General features: G+C 37.7%; 1 protein-coding gene across 2 annotated transcripts in view; it reads left to right on the forward strand.

The window, feature by feature from the left end:
• camkk2.S (calcium/calmodulin-dependent protein kinase kinase 2, beta S homeolog) overlaps positions 1-12,684 on the forward strand; it is a 46,672-nt gene that overhangs the window by 18,063 nt on the left and 15,925 nt on the right. For both annotated transcript variants that reach the window (XM_018244199.2, XM_018244200.2), the window contains 8 exons: positions 82-652; positions 2,584-2,631; positions 3,439-3,492; positions 4,324-4,375; positions 4,979-5,112; positions 8,028-8,064; positions 8,723-8,744; positions 12,137-12,225. In XM_018244199.2, the coding sequence (XP_018099688.1) occupies positions 131-652; positions 2,584-2,631; positions 3,439-3,492; positions 4,324-4,375; positions 4,979-5,112; positions 8,028-8,064; positions 8,723-8,744; positions 12,137-12,225 (958 nt within the window). In that variant the 5' untranslated portion in view covers positions 82-130. The remainder of the gene's footprint in view (positions 1-81; positions 653-2,583; positions 2,632-3,438; positions 3,493-4,323; positions 4,376-4,978; positions 5,113-8,027; positions 8,065-8,722; positions 8,745-12,136; positions 12,226-12,684) is intronic.

The raw sequence follows: 12,684 nt of genomic DNA on the forward strand, positions 1-12,684 counted from the left end.
TTGTATCTTGCTTGATTATGGGAATTCAATAATTATGAAGAACTTACAAACTCTTCATCTGAGCCATGTTTGTTTTTATAGGTTCCAATGGAAGCAGATTAAGTGAGTGTATGCAGCTGCATCATACACCATGTCATCATGTGTGTCCAAGAGGGCTTCTTCTGAGAGGTCCATCCTACAAGATGATCATGAAACTACAATTCAACCTCACATAGTCTGTAACTTTTCAACCCTGAGCATTGACCTAGGCATGGAATCAGTTATAGTAGTAACAGAATATGATCCAGCTATTACTAAGATAGAGTCTGAGCAGAATGGCCAGTCCAGACATCAAGATGGTGAATTCCAGGAGTGGAGTGGAGTAGAGTCTGACCTGCATAGAATGAATGAAAGTGAAGGCAAGATTGATAAACGTAAAGTGCTTCCAGTAGACCATAAAGATTGCAAAGGCAAACTCAGCATGACAAATAGAAAACTTTCCCTTCAAGAACGATCTCAGTCTACTCCAGCATCTAGTAATAGCCTAGGAATGAATGGACAATATATTTATCCTTCACTGCCCTACTCTCCAGTAACATCGCCACAGTCCTCTCCTCGTCTGCCACGAAAACCAACCGTAGAATCTCACCAGGTTTCCATCACAGGTTGTCAGGTAACAATAAAATGTTTCTTCTTTTAACTGCTCTGTATGGGAATTTGATTCTGGTTTCTTTTCTGCGGAATACTTTTATTAAATATTAGGAGTTTTTTTTGTATAGTTATTCAGAAATAAATATCAGACACAAACAATCAATTAATAGTTACATGTTTGACATATTTGCATTGAAATGTAACGTATGACTATATTTGTATTATTAGGAAGGAGGGGATGAAAATCCGCGCTTGCTGGGTGACTGGGGGGTTTAAGCTGCATCAATTGAAAGAGTGGATCCACGTATCCACATACAAATAAACCGTGAAAGCAAAGTTAGGTGCGCTATGTTAGAATGTCAAGAATTACCTAGAAAGGAAAAAACCCGATATTGTATTATCCTTTAGATAAAGGGTAATGTGCGCTAGAGAACTACTCACAGGCGATTGGTAGAATGTCTTGCACTGTTAAATCGTGATCGCTTCAGTGTCCTGTTGTAGTAGGTCTCGTCGGCGTTATACCTAGCGGGGAGAATCTCAAATAGCGCAGAAAAGATGGCTTGCGTGTAAAGGGAGACAAAATGTTTATGCTTACCGGACAGTGGTATTGGAGTGCACTTTAAACCTCTGATGTTTGCGGTCCGGTGGTACAGTCCTCCTGGGGTGATGTGCTGGTCGGATCAGCGATCTGGATGGATGGTTTAGAGAGGGGGAGTTCTGCTGCAAACTCCGGTTCTGATGGTTACTTTTGGCATGTTGCTTCCGGAACTCGGCTCTCTCCTCGTGTCACATGCTTCTGGTTGTAACGTTTGTGTCTGCTATTAAATTTCTTAGGTACTTGTCATTCAGACACAATATTTTTGAGAATAAATTTCAACTTTTATTTATGTATAAATTCAGACTTAACAGAGCATTATCAGAGCCCAACGCGTTTCGTATCTTAGAATACTTCCTCATGGGCAAATTAATCAAATAATTCCATTTTTAAAAGGAACAATGGAGGTTGTTCTAAAGGTGGCCATACACGGATAGATCCGCTCGTTTGGCGATGTCGCCAAACGAGCGGATCTCCCTCCGATATGCCCACCTTGAGGTGGGCAATATCGGGCTGATCCGATCGTGGGCCCTAGGGCCCAACGATCGGATCCTAGCGTTCGCCAAACGGGCGGTCGGATTGCGGGACCGCATCAACGAACAGATGCGGCCGCGATCCGACGGGATTTTTAATCCCATCTGATCGAGATCTGGCCGACTTTCGGCCAGATCTCGATCGGGGAAGCCCGTCGGGGGCCCCCATACACGGGCCAATAAGCTGCCGACTCGGTCTGTCGGCAGCTTTTATCGGCCCGTGTATGGCCACCTTTACTCTCTGCCTATGATTAGAAGGAGTATTGGTGCATCGGTCCTCAACAGGGTTACCGCAATCCCTATGGAGACTCCTAAAATAGTAGTTTGAGGAGAGCACTCAGAAGCAATTCTGCTGTGAATATTATTTATTCCAAGACTACATCACACACAACATGTTTAGGGCCTTACATTCCACTTGAGAAAGGGCACATAAGGCCCTGAAACATGTTGTGTGTGATGTCGTCTTGGAATAAATAATATTCACAGCAGAATTGCTTCTGAGTGCTCTCCTCAAATTACTACTTTATTTACTTTCCATTTTTAAAACCTGTTTTCCTTTTTCTCTGTAATAATAAAACATGTTGTGCTAATAAAACGCCTTGTTTTGATAAACAAGTACCTTGTACTTGATCCCAGCTAAGATATAATTATTACATATTGGAGGTCAAACCATCCTGTTGGGTTTATTTAATGTGTACATCATTTTTAGTAGTGATCCAGGGTAGCAGGTCCCATACCTTTACAATACTTTTATTAGATCATAACAACAGTGTTTCTGTTCTTGCATGCCTGTTTTTTAAACCACTTAATTGTATTTAATTTTAGGATTGCGTCCAACTGAACCAGTACCAGTTAAGAGATGAAATTGGGAAGGTGAGTCTGCTTGTTTACCTCTATGATGTCAGAAGGCCAAAAAGAGGTTATATTGTCATTGTAGGTTGGTTTAATAAACTGTGTTGTTTGTAGGGTCACAATTCTCTGCTACAACTGTATTGTATTTGCTTATGATCTGTGGACCTGTGCACAGAACATTATAGCACAGTTATAGCAACAACAAAAAAAAGCAGTATAAAATGTTTGAGGATCTGGGGAAAAAATGAATAGATAAAATGATTTATGGCCCTTAATATTTACATTCTAATTGAAAAATTAACCATCTCCACTAACGTTATATGGGTATATTAGATTTCAGTGACTTCCCTGTATGTCACTCACCATACATTGCCAGAATCTATTTACCCCAATATTCATGCAGTTAACAATGTGTCCAGTCGCAGTTGCAGTTTATATCCAATTTTCCCCTTGTTTTCCCTGTATTCACACTGCATACTCCTCTAACAGTATCTCTGTAGTTGCTTTTCATTGTAATCAGTGTTCACTCTAAACTGTGAGCACATTCACAAATCTTGAATAGAAGTCACACATGCAGTCACATCATTCTATATTTGTTCTGACCCACCAACTTCTCTGTGCACACAGTTTGTTAGTTCTTTACTAATCTGGCAAATCTATTTCTTCCATTTTACTGTAACTCAAATGAAACATAGATGCAGCCATTACTTTCCCTCAGTAATCAACCCATAAGAATGATGATTATGGGTTGAATAGAACAGATATTCACTTACCCAGCAGGATAACTATTCCTATTGCTGAAGGAATAATCTCTGTCTCCTTTCTTAGGGCTCCTATGGGGTGGTAAAACTGGCATATAATGAAGATGATAACATGTACTATGTAAGTAAGGGATGTGTTCTTTTCATCATCAGAAACCAGAAAAAACAGCAGATAAATGACCAGCACATATTGTTCTCTCTTGCATTTTTTGTCTGCTTAGCATGTGATAAAGTGAAACTGCTGCAAAGAAATATTTTTTGTCACTCTCAGTTAAGTTGATGATCAGCAAATGTCTTATTTCAAGCTTTTTAGGGAATTGAGAAATGCTAGATTTGTTCACAAGTGATTATTAGTGTGTTTCTCAACAATACAATCAAGTTAAATTAGTCATTAATTTTCATGTATTCCATAATATTTTTTTAATTTAAATTAAAATCCATTGGAATTGTTTGGGTTAAGAGCACTTAATTAGTTCTCTACCTAACATAATTTGTTTCCTTACTTCACTGGTCTCTCTCTCTCTCTCTCTCTCTCTCTCTCTCTCTCTCTCTCTCTCTCTCTCTCTCTCTCTCTCTCTCTCTCTCTCTCTCTCTCTCTCTCTCTCTCTAGATAAAGGACATATTGCTTGGCATATATATATATATATATATATATATATATAACAAAAAAAACTTCCGCACACATAGGTCTTGATAAGTGAAAAAAAGCTGGTAGATTTATTTCAACGTTTCGGCTTACAAACTCAAGCCGTAATCAGGAATTTTTGTCCAGCACCTAGGCATTAACATGGCTATCTGAGTGCACCTATCTAGTTATATGTCTATATATATATATATATATATATATATATATATATATATATATATATATATATATATATATACAGGTATATGTACTGTATATGTGTATATTCACTGTATTCTTATTCCTGTTTATTTCATTACGTATTAGGCAATGAAGGTTCTTTCAAAGAAGAAGCTTATGAGACAAGCAGGATTTCCACGTGAGTAACGTACTGGTTGGGTGGTTCACAGGGCAGGGAGGCAAACATCAGGCTAAAAGAGCACTTTATGGTGCAATGTTGGGGGCAAGGTGCAAAATCTAAAAAAACTGTAATTTTGCCATTGATGTTCTATTTTTTTTACACCAAAACATATAACGATACTCGAGAAAAATGCTCAGCAAAGAACGCTGCTTATTCATTACAAATACACAATGGATTTTTTACTATCATATACAGTATGGGATCCGTTATCTGGAAACCCATTATCCAGAAAGCTCAGAATTACAGAAAGGCAATCTCCCATAGACTCCATTTTATCCAAAAAATCCAAATTTTTAAAAATGATTCCCCTTTTCTCTGTAATAATAAAACAGTAGCTTGTAATCGATCAAAACTAAGATATAATTAATGTAATTCTGTGAAAATGGTTATATGGTAGGGTATAGACATATTAAATTTCACAAATGTATCTGTATAATTCATATCTAAAATGATTTCCCATTAGTCGTATTTAATATCATCAGAAATGTTGTTATTGTTTAACCAGTAAATGAGATTGAAAACTTTTTTTTCCTAATATTGACCAGAATACTTTTTGCACAGGCCGCCCCCCTCCCAGAGGTGCCAAAACAACTACTGATGGTGGTGTTCAGGCCATGGGGCCCATTGACAGAATCTATCAGGAAATAGCTATTCTGAGGAAGTTGGATCATCCAAATGTTGTCAAGCTGATTGAGGTAATGGAAGGCCAAGTTATTTAAGGATCTTTTATAGAGAGAGCACATTATGCATATGTCTTGTTTTATAACTGAAGTTCAGAGAGATAATATAAGCATGTGGAGTTCAGATGTAGCTTTAAACCTATGTAGACTAAAGCATGCTAATATCTTTGGGCACATGATTGTCCCACATTGGTATTGATACAATATAGTTGACATATACGTCTTTGCAATCATAAGAGGAAGTGACCATCCAAAAATGGGCAACTTTTTTGTACTGATGTCATTTATGCATCTATAACCCCGAGTTATAGAGTTGATTTAACCTGCCACTCCCAGGAGCTAGCCTGATGTCCTTTTGTGTTACATCTCTCCTTCCAAACTCTGGATAACATTATCCAGGAAAGGGAGCCTTACCTTATTAATACATATTTTCTGGGGCTGCTTACAGCAGTTAGTCCATACGTTTCCATGGTAATGTTCTAGCTGGTGGATATGTATTCTCAGTCTGAATTGTTTAAGTCTTTAAATAAAACTAAAGCCCCATGTTCCCAACCCTGAATTAATATTGAGGTCACAGAAAGCTCAAGCCAACTCCTTCTGATATTGCACACCGAAAATTCATTCTTTTCCATTCATTTCCAGGTTTCTATTACAGCAAAAGTGTTCTTTGGATTTATTGTTTCTATAGCTATATGAAAAACTCGTGTTTTGGCTTGTAAGTGTGTCTCAAGGGTCCTGTTATCATTATTAAATTGGTATTTGTCTTATATCTAGAAGATATTATATATACTATATATACTGCATTTAGTTGGGCTTTACTATTTGCAGTGTGATTTAAAGGCCAACTAAAGCCATGAGCTATAATTTTTTTGTATCATGTACTGGTGCCATAATGCTGAAGTGTGAAAGCATGCTTTGTGGTGTGGCAAATACTTGATAGCAGCTGTCTGAAAAACCAGATCTTAGGCCTTTTAACTCTTTTTAAATCTTCCACATTTAGAATTATTATTATATCTTGGCTAAGCCTGAATCACGTATCTATTTCAGTTCTCAAATATCCTTGCATTCATAAATTAGCCCTAAGCATAAGGAAAATGTTTAGATTAGATTGTAAGATCATAGATTTTAGCATGTACCTTAGAATACCACAGTTCTGGCTTCTCATTCAGTTTTCTTTCATTGTTTTCTGTTTCTGAGCTAAAATGTTTGACTATAATAGGTTTTGATCCAACTGCAAACTTCAATGCAGTATTGTTGGCTCCAATTCATATCCAGCTGAATCCTACTGGTAGTTAAATGTAAAAAAGACTATTCACACAATGCTATGCAGATGTTTGGATCCAGTGGTGTAAGCAGAGGTTACTGAGCCCTACAGCAAAACCATTTTAGGGACCTTTAAACTTTGGGAAAAATTCATTTTTCATAAATAGAAATTATTTAGTCAGTGTCCTCCTGGGCCCCCCAAAAGTCACAGGGTATTTTTCCTGATAGTTACTCCCATGTAAGGATCCTTCCTTTTTTAATCAAATTGTTCAGATCAGCATGTAGCAAAAATCAGGTCTAATCATATACAGAACCCATAAAATTTAAGATCTAGCAATTCTTTCATGATTTTTGTATTACCTCTTGGCTAAATTTTATGCAGTGGTGGAACAGGGCCATAGAAGATGTCAGTGCAAGACTTTCTGAAGTTTATGGGCCCCAGTGCCTCATGCATCTGGTAAAAACTAGGGCTAATAATAACATACAGAACCCATAAAATGAAGTTCTAGCAATTTTTTCATGATTTTTGTATTTCCTCTTGGCTGAACTTTATGCAGTGGTAGAACAGGGCCATGGAAGATCTCCGTCCAAAGCGATAAGATGTTTCTTGGTTGTAGGGCTATTTCTAGCCATAAGCTTATTGATATATTGAGTTGTGACTAAACAATGGCATGAATACATTATTGGGCTTCATTATTACAAACATCCACTCATGTAAAAATATCTGTTTGTGCCAATGTAACACACGTTTGGTTGAAGAAACTGTGTTACTTTGAAGCACTCTGTGTGTGCCTCTGCTTTTAACATGGTATGGTCCACTTAATCTGAATGTACCTCCTTGTTGTCTCGAGAGAGATGCTTGTTAGACTTGAGTGTTCTTCAGTCTCATGATTAATCCCTAAGCATTTTTCGTTGTGTACAGTGGCATTTACATTTCCTATGTGCCAGTGATGTTACGCAGTGCTCATGTTATTTAAATTATGTATATATATGAATGTCTCACAGTGACCCTTAAATAAATAAGCAGAGCACTTGGCAGTTTATATGGAAAAACCTGAGCATGGAAATATTAAATGAGATCTGTGTGCCCACTATTAAATTATCCTGAATGGTTTCTATGCACCAGCAGTGCTCATAACATGTATCATAGCATAACTGTTTATTCTCTCTAAATACAACCTGAGAGAAGCTTCTGGCTGAGGCCTGCTGATGTATGGCCAATGCAAAGACTGCTTTTAAATAACGCAGAACTATTTTTCCAGTAGCAAGTATTTCTATGTGTTCACAGCCTGCCAAGACACTTGCCAGATCTACCTTCTCAATTCCTGTATAAAGCATGCCATGATTTGCCTTGTGTTTTGACAAATGAATCCCGAGTGACTTTTTCCACATTTCGAGCAGAACCCTTTATAGTGATTGTTCCTCACATTGCATTTATTTGTCAGACAACAGTAGTTTATTCATGAGTCTGAAAATACTGTAGAAAGGTCAGGAGATATCAAAGACTCTATATTGGTAGATGTGTTTGTGGCTTAGCTAGGGGTTCTGAAACCTTCAGCCCTTCAGATGTTTGTTGAATATCACGAGGGTCTCAAGTTGTCATGGTGTGGCTTAGCTTTTTACTTAGAACAACTGTAGAGCTTACCTGTTTCCTATTGTGTCCTTAGGTGTTGGATGACCCTAGCGAGGACCATCTGTACATGGGTATGTTGATAATTTTTTACTGTATTTACTCTAATTGGCTGTCACTTGGTATTTGCAATTGCAGTAGCCTATCACATCTCACCTTTTTTTATCTACAGGTACCATATTTTGTCTTTTTTCCTTTAAATAAAACCTCTAAGGTGACAAATGGCCCTTATTTTATGAAAGGTATACTTTTCGCACTATGGGATTAAAAGCATAGTCTATGAAATGTGACCCACTGATTTCTAAGATATGCTCTGTATTGTAGTAATTGGCGAATCTGACCTGTTTCACTTCACCAAAAATTCATGAAAAGGTGAAAATTTGCCAAAATGCGTTAAAGTCTAGGGACGTCATTTTTAGGTGAAACATAGCGAAAAATGTCATTCATCACTATGTAACTGTACGAAGAAGCTGTTGCTGGCATGCATCTTGGAGTAACCCTTACTAGCCACCCAGAGTTGTATTTCAGAACCAGCTGAATAATATGTGGTCTTTCTGATCTATAACTCCTAGCATCCATGCCTGTGAGTTCTGGTTGATTATAGTTCAACACCTTTCTGGGGGTAACAGATTGCAGTTCCAGGTGTACGCTTGAGCTGAGCACAGATCTGCTTTTAAGCTGTATTGTGTTCATAAAAGATTATTTACAGTGACTTCTGTTCTTAATTTTCAGTGTTTGAGCTGGTGAAGAGTGGGTAAGTAACACAAAGAACAATTACGGAACTGCTGACTATTTTCCCACATCTACATATAGTGAGCTGCCAAGATAATTCTTTAAGATTACCAATAAAGTGGTATACGCTTTAGCAGTAAATGTTTTTGCACATTCTATGAATGATACCTTATTACTTCACTTTCCATTTAAGGGACATAAAATAGAAGACAATAACTAACTATATTTATATTCTTGTACAATATATATATATATATATATATATATATATATATATATATATATATATATATATATATATATATATATATATATATATATATATATACACAGTGTGTATATATATATACACACACACACACACACACAAAAATTTCAATTATTTGGATAAAATGGAGTCTATAGGAGACGGCCTTCCCGTAATTGTGAGCTTTCTGGATAAAGGGTTTCTGGATAATAGATTCCATACTTGTACTGTATATTTTCTCTTGAAGAATAAAACATTGATCATTGTACCATGTCCCATTGTACCATCTCATTTTCTTCTGTTTCTTGTCGTTTATCTACCCTTTTTTCACATGGACATTTGAGCACATTTGAGCTCTAATAGTGTCTGTGTTACGAAGGAACAAAAACACTGCAAACTTATGTCATATTTTAGTATGTTCTCTTTAGAAGAGTTTGAGCAGTTCTATAGTATACGCCTAAATAACTACAGTAGATACTAAATTCTGGCATGACAGCCCTGTACAAATACAGGGTGAAAAGGATGAAAGTTGAAAAGTGTTGGATATGCATAGGAAACTCTCATTGTGTATACATGTTGAAAGGGAATAATGAGATCAGTAGCTGTTCAATTGAATAATGCATAGTGCCTCCATTTAGGACCTACTTACTTGTCCATATTGCACAGCACTGTGCAATATGTTGGCACTCTAAAAATACATGTTAACAATGTCAGGTGTGTGTCCAGGACAGTGCACCCAAGCAGAGGCTAATGTGTGCCCACAGAGCCAGTAACTGCCCACCGTGCTCCATCTGTACTTTTGACAGATTAAGAGGTTTCTGTATGAATAAATCTGTTACTCGCATGTTTGGGGCTAAATATATTATCTGGGCCAGAAAATGTGACCAAATTGGTTGGATTAGCTCGTTAAAGTTCCCCATACATGGGCTAATAAAAGCTGTCGACAGACCAAGTCGGCAGCTTATCGGCCTGTGTGTAGAGGCCCCCCCCCTCGACAGGCTTTACCGATCGATATCTGCCCGAAAGATGCAGATCGGGCAGGTTAGAAAGTCCCGTTGGATCGTGGCCGCATCTTTTTATTTATTCAGTCCCGCGATCTGACCGTCCGTTTGGCCTCCGTTCTGATCCGATTGTTGGGCCCTAGGGCCCACGATCGCATCAGCCCGATATCGCCCACTTCAATGTGTGCATATCGGGGAGAGATCCGCTTGTTTGGCAACATCACCAAACGAGCAGATCTCTACGTCTATGGCCACTTTAAGTCTTGAACTTCATCCACAACCTTTTTTTACCTGTGAGCCACATTCAAATGTAAATAGAGTTGGGGAGCAACACAAGCTCGAAAAAGTCCCTTGGGTTGCCAAATAAGGGCTATGATTGGCTATTGGTAGCCCCTATGTGGACTGGCAGCCTACAGGAGGCTCTACTTGGCAGTACATCTTGTTTTTATGCAATTAAAACTCACTTCCAAGTCTGGAATTCAAAAAATAACCACCTGCTTTGAGGCCACTGAGAGCAACATCCAAGGGGTTGGGGAGGAACATGTTGCTCACTAGTTACTTGTTGGGGATCACTGGTCTAATCATAAGAAAAGGTATTTAATGTGTTAAATTGCAAGTTGTGTTCTGTTTGACTCTCCTCTGAAGAGTGATAGAATGGGACTCTCAAAAGATCTGAAAACGTAAGATTGTTCAGTATCATGGTTTAGGGGAACGCTACAAAAAGCTTTCTCAGAGGTTTAAACTGTCAGTTAGTTTCAACTGTAAGAAATGTAATCAGGATATGGAAGGTCAAAGGCACAGTTGCTGTAAAACCCAGATCTGGCAGGCCAATAAAAATACAGGAGTGGCATATGCGGAGGATTGTGAGAATGGTTACAGACAACCCAAAGATCACCTCCAAAGAGCTGCAAGAACATCTTTCTGCAGATGGTGTATCTGTACATCGTTCTACAATTCAGCTCAATTTGCAAAAAGAACATCTGTATGGCAAGGTGATGAGAAAGAAGCCCTTTCTGCACTCACGCCACAAACAGAGTCGCTTGTTGTATGCAAAAGCTCATTTAGACAAGTCACAGTCATTTTGGAACAAAGTGCTTTGGACTGATGAGAAAAAAATTTAGTTATTTGGTCATGACAAAAAGCGCTTTGCATGGCGGAAGAAGAATACCCCATTCCAAGAAAAACACTCGCTATCTACTGTCTAAATTGATGGAGGTTACATCATGCTGTTTGTGTGGCTAGTTCAGGGACTGGGGCCCTTGTTAAAGTCGAGGGTCGGATGAATTCAACCCAATATCAACAAATTCTTCAGGATAATGTTCAAGCATCAGTCACAAAGTTGAAGTTACTCAGGGGTTGGATATTCCAACAAGACAATGACCCTAAACACACTACAGGCATTTATGCAGAGGGAGAAGTACAATATTCTGGAATGGCCGTCACAGTCCCTGACTTGAATATCATGGAAAATCTGTGGGATGATTTGAAGCAGGCTGTCCATGCTTGGCAGCCATCAAATTTAACTGAACTGGAGAGATTTTGTCTGGACAAATGGTCAAAAATACCGCCATCCAGAATCCAGAAACTCATCAAAGGCTATAGGAGGCATCTAGAGATTGTTACATTTGTAAAAGGAGGCTCAACTAAGTATTGATGTAATATCTCAGTTGAAGTGCCCAAATGTATGCACCTGTACAATTTTGTTTTGTTTTATTAATTTTGTTATGATGCATATTGCATATTTTCTGTTAATCCAATAAACTTTATGTCACTGCTGAAATACTACTGTTTCCATAAGGCATGTTATATACAGTATTAAAAGGAAGTTGCTACTTTGAAAGCTCAACCAATGATAAAAAAAACTCCAAAGAATTAAGAGGGGTTCCTAAACTTTTTCATATGACTGTATGTACTGCATATAGATATTGATAAGAGTTGGATCTCATTTTGCAGAAATCTGGAGAATGAAAACATTAATGAGCACAAATGTGCAATAATGCACTTTAGTTACAGACACTATTAGAGCATTGAGAAAGCTGCCTATTGGGATTTACCTATGTGTAAGTCAAATGTGATTAAACCTCCCCAAGGGGTTCAATGTATGGCGAAAAAGACCTCCTCTAGGAAATTACAGCTCCACTGATCACAATATTTTGCTTGTTTTAGACCAGTGATGGACATTCCAACAACCAAACCATTAACTGAAGACCAAGCTCGCTTCTACTTCCAGGATCTGATTAAAGGAATAGAATATTGTGAGTCTTTATCCTGCTAAAATACCCAAGAGTTTGATTCAGTTAAAAATTGAAATGCTAAAAATGCTAAATGCTTAAAAAGTCTTAGATAGATTTAAACAATAGTAATAATAAGTTCTTAAGTAGCAACATGACTACATATGTACATATCAAGCCATGCTGCTACTGAAGAATGTATTATTACTAATAATTTTCTGTGCAAAATATCTTCAAGAGCGAAACTGTTGTACATTGAGCTTACCTTACCTAAAGTATTTTCCTCTTCCAAAAATACTACACCAAAGCTGAAAGAATTTTTCATAAAGTGGGATAATAAAAACAGATAATAATAAAAAAAGAGATAATGGCAAATCAGTTACAAATCTGCTCTTGTAGGGACTTTTTAAACCCATTTACCATTGTTTTTGAATACAGTGACATAAAGGAATACAGATGTAGTTACTTCATGTTTATGGGTTT

The sequence above is a fragment of the Xenopus laevis genome, chromosome 1S, assembly GCF_017654675.1.
Source record: "Xenopus laevis strain J_2021 chromosome 1S, Xenopus_laevis_v10.1, whole genome shotgun sequence".
NCBI classification, from domain to species: domain Eukaryota; kingdom Metazoa; phylum Chordata; class Amphibia; order Anura; family Pipidae; genus Xenopus; species Xenopus laevis.